The sequence below is a fragment of the Euphorbia lathyris genome, chromosome 7 (genome assembly GCF_963576675.1).
Source record: "Euphorbia lathyris chromosome 7, ddEupLath1.1, whole genome shotgun sequence".
NCBI lineage: Eukaryota > Viridiplantae > Streptophyta > Magnoliopsida > Malpighiales > Euphorbiaceae > Euphorbia > Euphorbia lathyris.
Window position 1 is genome coordinate 11025439 of NC_088916.1, and position 9138 is coordinate 11034576.

The window sequence follows — 9138 nt, forward strand, 5'->3', positions numbered from 1 at the left end:
CTATTATAATTACCTCTAGCATAATTATAGGAATCATACTATTGTATAAATACCCCTTTCATGATTAATAGAAAATCAATGGATTCACAATCCAACATGGTATCAAGAGCCATTCTCTCTTTCTAAACCCTAAATTGCCGATCCTGCCTCCCCCCTTTTTCTTCTCTTTTCCAGCCGGGTCTCTCCCCTCGCTGCCGGCGATCCTCCCTCCCTCTATCGGCGCTGTTTTCTCTCCCCTCACATCCGTTCCACCATGACTAATAAGGCCACCCCTCCCCCCCTCACCCCGCCCTCACCATATCAAATATCTCCACCTTCATTAAAGAACCACTTGAATCTACCACTAGCCAATACATTACCTGGTCCGAACTCTTCAAAATTCATGCTACCGCCTTTCAAGTTCTCGACCATATTATCCCATCCACCGATGACAAATCTGAAAATTCTTCTTCGGTTATGAAAACAAAGGATCTCGGCTTATGGGCTCGCATCGACGCAATTGTTAAACAATGGATTTATGGATCCATATCGCGAAGCTTGCTTAACAGTATTCTTGTTCCCGACGCCGCCGCCGCTCAAGCTTGGACTCGTTTGGAGGAATTTTTTCATGACAACAAAAATTCTAGAGTGTTATATCTCGAACAAGAGTTTTCCAATGTGAAAATGGATACGTTCTCCGATGTGAGCTCGTATTGCCAACACTTAAAGTCTCTTTCCGATCAATTGAGCAACGTTGGATCCCCGGTTTCCAATGATCGGTTGGTGCTACAATTAATTTTGGGGCTCACCGATGCTTATGATAATGTCGGTACTCAGATTCGACACCTTGAGCCTCTACCCCAATTCAACAAAGCACGTTCGATGCTTACTCTTGAGGAATCCGCTCGGAACAAGAAAACGGCCATTCAACCCAACGCCGCTGCCCTTAACGTTGTAAACAGCCCCCCCCCCCCTTGCGGGCAACTCCTCCCCACCGACTTCTTACCATCCGGCATCTCCGCGGCAGATTCCAGCGCGGTGGTGGGGGCAAACACACCTCTCGGCCATAGCAGCAACATCCGTCCTCTTGGAATCCGGCGCCCTCCTCTTGGGCTTATCCTCTGTGGGCCTCTTCACCTACATGGGCCGCTCCTCCATGCCCCTACCCCATTTGGCAGCAGGCCCATCCCCAAGTGCATTCTCCAGCCCCGCCCTCTCCCATGGCCGCATCTCCTCAAACCGGGCTACTGGGCCCGAGTCCTCAATAAGCCCATATGGGCTATGAATATTACCCGACCAACATTGAGCAGGCCATGCATACTTTGACTATTCAACCACCTTCGGAGGTGTGGCACATGGACACTGGCGCTACGTCGCACATGACGGCGGATGTAGGTACACTCACATCTTACTTTAATAAGAGCACCAATTCTAATATTATTGTTGGTAGTGGTCATTCCATTCCGGTTGTTGGCTCAGGTAATGCATGCTTAAATCCTAGCTCCAAACCTCTACATCTATCCAACGTTTTACATGCACCCAAATTAATTAAAAACCTTATCTCTGTCCGCAAATTTACTGTTGATAATAATGTGTCTGTTGAGTTTGATCCTTTTGGTTTCTCTGTGAAGGACTTGCACACGGGGAGGCATATCATGAGATGTAATAGTGCTAGCGATCTTTATCCTGTCTCGTCGACTACATCACCAACTTTATCTTATGATTTTTCTGCCTTCTCTAGTAATATTTGGCACAATCGTTTGGGTCATCCAGGGCCCACAGTTTTAAATTCTCTTCGGAATAATAATTTAATTTCTTGTAATGGTTCATCAATTGATTCTATTTGTCATTCTTGTATTTCTGGAAAACAAGTCAAACTTCCATTTTATTCCTCTACTAATGTCTCAAGTATGCCTTTTGATATTGTGCACAGTGATGTTTGGACATCTCCCACTTTAAGTTCTAGTGGTCATAAATATTATGTGCTATTTCTGGATGACTGCACCAATTTCTTATGGACTTTTGCTCTTGCACAAAAATCTCAAGTCTATTCCGTCTTTCTGTCTTTTCGTAATTTTGTGCGTACTCAATTTGAAAAAGACATCAAAACATTCCAATGTGATAATGGTGGTGAATATAATAATTCTCAATTTCATGAGTTTTGCACTCTACATGGTATGCAATTTCGTTTTTCTTGTCCTCACACCTCTCCACAAAATAGCAAAGCCGAACGCACAATTCGAACAATTAATAATGTCATGCGCACTATTCTCACGCACTCATCTATCCCTCTTAACTTTTGGCACCATGCTCTTTCTCATACTACATATGTTCTAAACATCCTCCCTCACAAAATTCTTGGTTATCTATCCCCCACTCAAGTCCTCTATCAACGTCAACCCACCTATTCTCATCTTCGTATCTTTGGTTGTCTCTGTTTTCCGCTCATTCCCTCCACCTCTCGTACTAAATTACAAGCCCGTTCCTCTCCTTGCGTCTTCTTAGGTTTTCCATCAAATCATCGCGGATACAAGTGTTATGACATCTCCACAAAGAAGATCATTCTCTGCAGACACGTTATTTTTGATGAAAATACCTTTCCTTTTACCCAACCTAATCCCTTCCACTCTTTGACTACACTTACCTCTCATCCCTCCCTTTCACCCTCCTCTTTTCTTAACCCGCCAGCCCACCCGACACCACCTACCCGGCCCAACGCCCCACTACCAACCCAACCCATATCACCTCCACCGCCCTACCCGCCTCTCGGCCCAGCTCCATCTCTCGGCCCAGCTCCATCTCCGGGCCCAAGCCCGCCACGCCAATCTTCTACCCCCCATTTACCTCCCTCTCCTCTCGGGTCCATCTCTCCTGGCCCATCAGCACCTCTTCCCCCATTAAACATGAACCCGCTAACTCCGCCTCTCACACCACCAAACATTACCCCGAGCCCGCCAGCAGCTCCCCCTACCCACACCATGCGGACACGTGCCCAAGACGGCATTTTTAAGCCTATTCGAAAATTAAACCTTCATGTTTCCACCACCATCTCTCCTCTTCCGTCTAACCCTTCTGTTGCATTGCGTGATCCCAATTGGCGGAATTCCATGACCGAGGAATTTGATGCTCTTATTAAAAATAAGACGTGGGTCCTTGTACCCTGTCCTCCTAATGCTAATATTTTGCGAAGTTGGTGGATTTTCAGGCATAAGATCAATGTTGATGGCTCTTTTGAGCGATATAAGGCCCGCTTGGTTGGCAATGGAGCAAATCAATTGGTGGGGGTTGATTGCGGGGAAACTTTCAGTCTAGTTGTGAAGCCAGCCACTATTCGAGCAGTTCTAAGCATTGCTCTTTCCAAAAATTGGGGTCTTCACCAACTCGACGTCAAAAATGCCTTCCTACATGGTGACCTTCATGAGACTGTATACATGCATCAACCTTTGGGGTTTCGAGATCCTGCTAGACCTGATTATGTATGTTTGCTCCAAAAATCTCTATATGGTCTCAAGTAGGCCCCTTGGGCTTGGTATCAACGGTTTGCAACCTTTCTCTCTACTTTGGGTTTTGCTCATAGTATGTCTGATCACTCACTTTTTGTGTTTCACCAAGGCACGGAGATTGCTTATTTGCTTTTTTATGTTGATGATATTGTTCTAACGGCCTCATCTGATAAATTGCGTTCCTCCATCATCACTAAATTGAGTAATGAATTTGCCATGAAAGATTTAGGGCCGTTGAACTACTTCCTAGGGATCTCTGTCACTCGCTCACCTGGCTCTCTCTTCCTTTCTCAAAGGAAATATGCTTCAGAAATTATAGAGAAAGCTGGTCTCAGCTCTTCGAATCCTTGTGCCACTCCGGTTGACACCAAACAGAAGCTTAGCATCTCCCCCGGATCCTCATACCATGACCCTTCGGAATACCGAATCCTAGCAGGCGCCTTACAGTACTTGACTCTTACTCGTCCCAATATATCCTATGCGGTTCAGCAAGTGTGTTTATTCATGCATGATCCAAAAACACAGCATATGGCAGCCATAAAGCGCATTCTTCGGTATATCAAAGGTACATTGGATCTCGGTCTTACTCTCACTCCATCATCTCTTGGTTCATTGGTCTCTTACACTGATGCCGATTGGGGAGGTTGTCCGGATACCCAACGTTCCACCTCTAGTTATTGTGTTTTTCTTGGGGACAATCTCATCTCCTGGTCCGCCAAGAGGCAACCAACCCTCTCTCGCTCGAGTGCCGAAGCCGAGTATAGGGGCGTCGCAAATGTTGTCTCCGAAACTTATTGGATTCGAAATCTCCTACTCGAACTTCACTGTCCCATTCGTAAGTCCACTTTGGTTTATTGTGATAATGTCAGTGCCGTTTATTTGTCCGAGAATCCTATTCAGCACCAGCGGACCAAACATGTCGAGATGGATATACATTTTGTACGGGAAAAAGTCGCCAAAAGCGAGGTTCGAGTTCTTCATGTTCCTTCTCGACATCAACTTGCGGACATCTTCACCAAACACTACAAGAAAACAGCCAGTTAGCAACCGAATTTAGCAACCGGATTAGAATCGGTTGCTAAATTGCGACTGGTTCGGTCGCTAATTGTTTTTCCCTGTTGCAAAATAGATTCAGAAATATTGGCCCCCACATTACCGACCTGCATTTTTCTTAGCAATTGTATTACCTGTTGCAAAGGAAAAAATTAAAAAGCAAAAGAAAGATGAAATTAAAAAGAAAATAGAAAAAGAAAACAAAAATATAAAACGACATAAAAAAAAGGAAAAACCTAATTTCTTCTCTTCGACCTCGACCTAAGCCGCCTCTCCTCTCCTCTCTTCCATGTTCTCCGACCTAGTCCCCCTCTCCTCTCTTCCATGTTCTCGTCATCTACGAACTAATCCCTCTCCTCTCACACCTTCGATCGAATCCTTCTCTCTTCTTTGCGGCCAATTAACGCTAACCAAGCATCTTGGAGTAGGCGGAAAGTTTTTTATGTTGCTGGAGTTTCTTGGTAAATATGCTTCTCCAATTTGGTTTTATTGCTTCGATTAACTCTAGTTTTTCAATTCGTGGCTGTGAATAAGGAGAGAAAAAAGAGGAAATTGCAAGAAATTAGGGTATGCTATCTCCCTCTCGAAGTTAAATTACAGACCCAGAAATTGTTTATGTTAGTGTTTGACATTCTGGTTATTTATATTCTCGTTTTAGGGAATTGATTTATGCACACTTTGAATTTTGAAATATTTTGGTACTGAGAAGGTTATGCTTTATGGTTGATTTGTACCGGTAGGAAGGAAGTTTAGTTTGTCTCCTCTTGCATTGGTACTTTTTCATTCTCTAAACCATTTGAATTTCTCTCAGGGAAGAAACATAATTGGCAAGTTGGAGGTCGACTTCCTCTGCTCCTTCCAATTCAACTTCATTTGAGTCACACCACGATTGTAGAAGTGATAAAAGTAAGCTTGATAGAAGGTACATAAAAATTGCTGATAATTACAAATCTTTAGACCAAGTATATGTTCAAATTTGTGTTTTATTAAAAGAGATCTTTATCTTTGCTTATTGGTCTTGCACATTCATTAATATTATATTGATGATTAGTTTGGAATTATTTTGTGTAATCTTAACCATTTGCTTCTTTGTAGGCGACAGAGGCTTTTGCACGTGCTGGCTTAGAGTCTTCAAATCTTCTTGTTGGTACTGATTTCACAAAGAGTAATGAGTGGACAGGTTGAACTTCACTTTTTTTGTTTCAAGTTCTTTTTATGGGACATTTTGGAATATCTTTTTAATCTGGTTCTATGTACAGGTGCTTAGTCATTTCATAGACGAGTTTGCATGATATTGAAGATGTTTTGAATCCATATGAACAAGCCATATCGATTATTGGGAAAACTCTAGCTGCATTCGATGAGGATAACATGATTCCTTGTTTTGGATTTGGAGATGGTATGTTGAGATAAATTGATTTGTTGCAAGAGTTCAGTTAATAACATTTGTCTAACATGTTCAAATCGAGGTATATAAATCGAGGTACTAACATTTGCTGATGGTACTAATAGATTAAAAGGATTCATAGTTAGTGTGTTGAGAATATGATATCAATCGAGGAATGTGTTTTTTAAGAGATGTTCAGGAAACCTTTTATAAAGTTGTCATTTGAACTTGAGTTTAAAATATGATATCTTCACCTACGTACAAGACATGTATGCCATTATATTGTGAAAACTTGACTAATTACATTTGAAAATGATATATTCTGAAACCCTTTTGAATATTCCTTTAGGCTGCAATTGCACTTTCACATGCTGCTATTCTTGAAGAATCTATATGATATCAATCATGATAATGTTGCTAAGTACATTATATGGATGTAGTATGGTTATTGAATTTTCTTTTCTGCAAAATATATGTTGTTAACTTGATAAAGCGAATTGCATCCTTAAATAGGCTGCCTTTCATGTTTGTTTCTTACAGGTAAATGAATCTGGTTGTGGAATTCTCCAACAAGATATCCCGCACCTCGTTAATAAATTCACGCAGCCCAAAACTGGATCCTGCCTGAATAATGGTGGCGCAGACTGTCGGTTTGTAAAAAGTAAAACTAGAAAACTTTATGCAAACTCAATCTTTATTTCGAATGAAGAAGGTGAAATGTTTAGGCTCAAGATGATTTCTTGGCACAGGGGTTGTTCGGTTTGTCTTGAAATGAAATTACAAATATTCTAGCAAGGATTTCCAGGATTTTGATAATGTATGGTTCTACATAGTCTTTTGGGATTATTAATACCATTGCAAATTAGAGAGAATCTAAATCCGATTTCATTAGCACCAACCTCTTAAAATGCAGATTTTTTCAGATTTATTGCTTCCGTGTATTTTTAAAAGAATAGAGGAAAAAATCCAAGATTGTTCAAATGAATCGTCAATGCTTTCTTCAACTTGTAACATATGTTTTCGGAGATTAAACAATAAATAATTTCATATGCTATGCTTCCTTGTTATCTACTTAATTCTGGTACATTTGATTGTTAAATTTTGGTCCTTGAACTTTTGGCATGATTGTTATCTTGCAATGTTCTTTCATGGTGGTTCCCTTTAATCCGGCAACTACTCATGGCAGTTTTTTTCTATGTTTTTTAGAAGGTTTAGGAGTCCAGGAAGTAAAAAGCAATTGGCTGGTCTATTCAAATCGGTTAAGGTGTTATGAAGAGGCTTTTGGTCGGTGTCACTGCACTGTTGAATTTTCTGCTTTAGAGGCTAAAGATTCAATTAAAATTTCTCAAGTGGTAACCTTTCTATCCTTTGATTTTTTTCCTGGTAATATCCTATTATTTTTGTTATATTTTCTGAATTTTGACCAATGTTACATATTAAACTCGTAGTTGTGCCTTATTTAGATGTTTTAGGGTGTATAATTGGGTTAATTGATCTTTGTCCTGATATTTAGGTGAGTGTGATTCTGATTCTTGGCTGCTGGCATAAATAAAATGCATCATGCTACTTGGCTGCTGGTGTTTGTTGGCATAAAAAATGGCATACAATCATTCACACTAAATGCTCTCTGCTAGTTGGCTGCTGGTGTTTTGCTAGTTGGCTGTTGGTATTTATTTTCTTTTATTAGTTGGCTATTGGTGGTGTTTTACTTTATGCTATCAGTTGATCGTTTCTGTCGTTTCTGTTTTATTTATGCACAGTCAAGAAATTAGATACATAACTATTTGACTATTTCTCAAATACATTTTTTCAGCAACATTCTGCTTGTTTTGTTTTGCAGCAAATGGTAAATTAACACATGTTCTGCCTCTTGCCTTTGTGTTATTTAATTTTCAAACTAAATGCTTGATACCAACTTGTTTTATTTGAGATGCAACATGCTTCTGATTTCAATTGGTTCTGTATATTGTATTATTTGAGATGCAACATGCTTCTGATTTCAATTGGTTTTGTATATTGTAGGAAACTTATAAACATCTTACCGAAGTTAAAATTGAACAGACTATTGAGTAAATTGTTGAGTCCATTGATTAGTGAAGAGTGTTCTACCAGGCTAGATGGCTTAATAAGGACGGGGATTTTTTTGGACTGGTTCAGCTGCTTCCGAGTATTATCATGACCGATATCCTAAAAATTCAAGATCATTGTCATCTTCATGTTCTGTTGGTGCATCTAATTTAGGTGTTAGTATTGTAATTATTGAGATAAGAACAACACTTGAGAACATGAAGTTCTAGTTTCTTTTTTTTTTTTTTTTGAAATAGAAGTTCTAGTTTCATGAATGCTATTAATTGAATTTATTAAGAAGTTTACTTGCAATTATGATTGTAATTATAAAATAAAATAAAATAATTTTTCATTAATTACAGACGAAATATATTAGTGCAGTCCGTATGGAAATTTGATGGGAGAAAGTATCCAAAACTTTACCGACGAAAATTCTGTTGGAATTCGTTGGTAAACGAAGGTGGTGCATGGTGCTTCTTTGCCAGTTAGCAACCAGATTCGGTTGCTAAAACAGGTCGCAGAATTTACAACCGATGTTTGCAACCGACTATTCGGTTGCTAAATGAGCAACCGATAACGAAAATAACAGGTTGGTGATTTTACCAACAGGCTACTTAGCGACCGCAATGATTCGGTTGCTAAATGGTACATTCCGGTTGCTAAACGATATTAGCGACCGAAAATTCGGTTGCTAACTCGCTGTTTTCTTGTAGTGAAAGGCCTTCCTTCTGTATTGTTTGATGATTTTCGGGCTAGTCTCAACGTGCGTCCTCCTCCCGTTTCGACTACGGGGGTGTGTTAGATATTGTTATATATGTTAATATTCTCTCTTTATTGTATTTCCTATTATAATTACCTCTAGCATAATTATAGGAATTATACCATAATTGTATTGTATTTCCTATTATAATTACCTCTAGCCTAATTATAGGAATCATACTGTTGTATAAATACCCATTTCATGATTAATAGAAAATAAAGGGATTCACAATCCAACAAAAACATTAGAGTGAAATTCGGTGCTTATCCCTTAATAATAAATAGATTTTTAAATTAGAAAAATTAGAAAAAAAAAACAAAAATAGATAAGTTTGACAGATTAGGCTGATGTGTATGACTATGTGTTGAGCGGTTTCTGCAAGTGCACGG

At 39.7% G+C, this 9138-nt stretch overlaps 1 protein-coding gene across 8 annotated transcripts; it reads left to right on the top strand.

Annotated features, from left to right (window-relative positions):
* The first annotated feature begins 4780 nt into the window (after nucleotides 1-4780).
* On the top strand, nucleotides 4781-8215 carry LOC136200837 (uncharacterized). 8 transcript variants are annotated; one of them, XR_010673550.1, is made up of 7 exons: nucleotides 4781-4996; nucleotides 5347-5457; nucleotides 5631-5715; nucleotides 5795-5934; nucleotides 6463-6583; nucleotides 7129-7274; nucleotides 8035-8214. XR_010673550.1 is itself a non-coding variant. In XM_065991313.1 (7 exons), the coding sequence occupies exons 1-4, from the start codon at nucleotides 4825-4827 to the stop codon at nucleotides 5800-5802; spliced, it is 360 nt and encodes a 119-aa protein (XP_065847385.1). In that variant the 5' UTR covers nucleotides 4781-4824; the 3' UTR covers nucleotides 5803-5934; nucleotides 6463-6583; nucleotides 7129-7274; nucleotides 7945-8214. The 8 variants fall into 8 exon arrangements, 4 of the variants coding, with proteins under 4 accessions (XP_065847385.1, XP_065847387.1, XP_065847386.1 ...); XR_010673549.1 differs by having other exon boundaries at nucleotides 7132-7274; nucleotides 7945-8214; XR_010673548.1 differs by having other exon boundaries at nucleotides 4781-5102; nucleotides 7945-8213.
* The last annotated feature ends 923 nt before the right edge of the window (nucleotides 8216-9138 follow it).

Bases quoted from the DNA above. Each gene is read 5' to 3' on its own strand.
- LOC136200837 (XM_065991314.1), top strand. From the start codon at position 4,825: ATGTTCTCCGACCTAGTCCCCCTCTCCTCTCTTCCATGTTCTCGTCAT. The intron at 4,997-5,346 runs GTAAATATGCTT...AATTTCTCTCAG, and splicing joins TATGTTGCTGGAGTTTCTTG to GGAAGAAACATAATTGGCAA. The intron at 5,442-5,630 runs GTAAGCTTGATA...GCTTCTTTGTAG, and splicing joins CGATTGTAGAAGTGATAAAA to GCGACAGAGGCTTTTGCACG.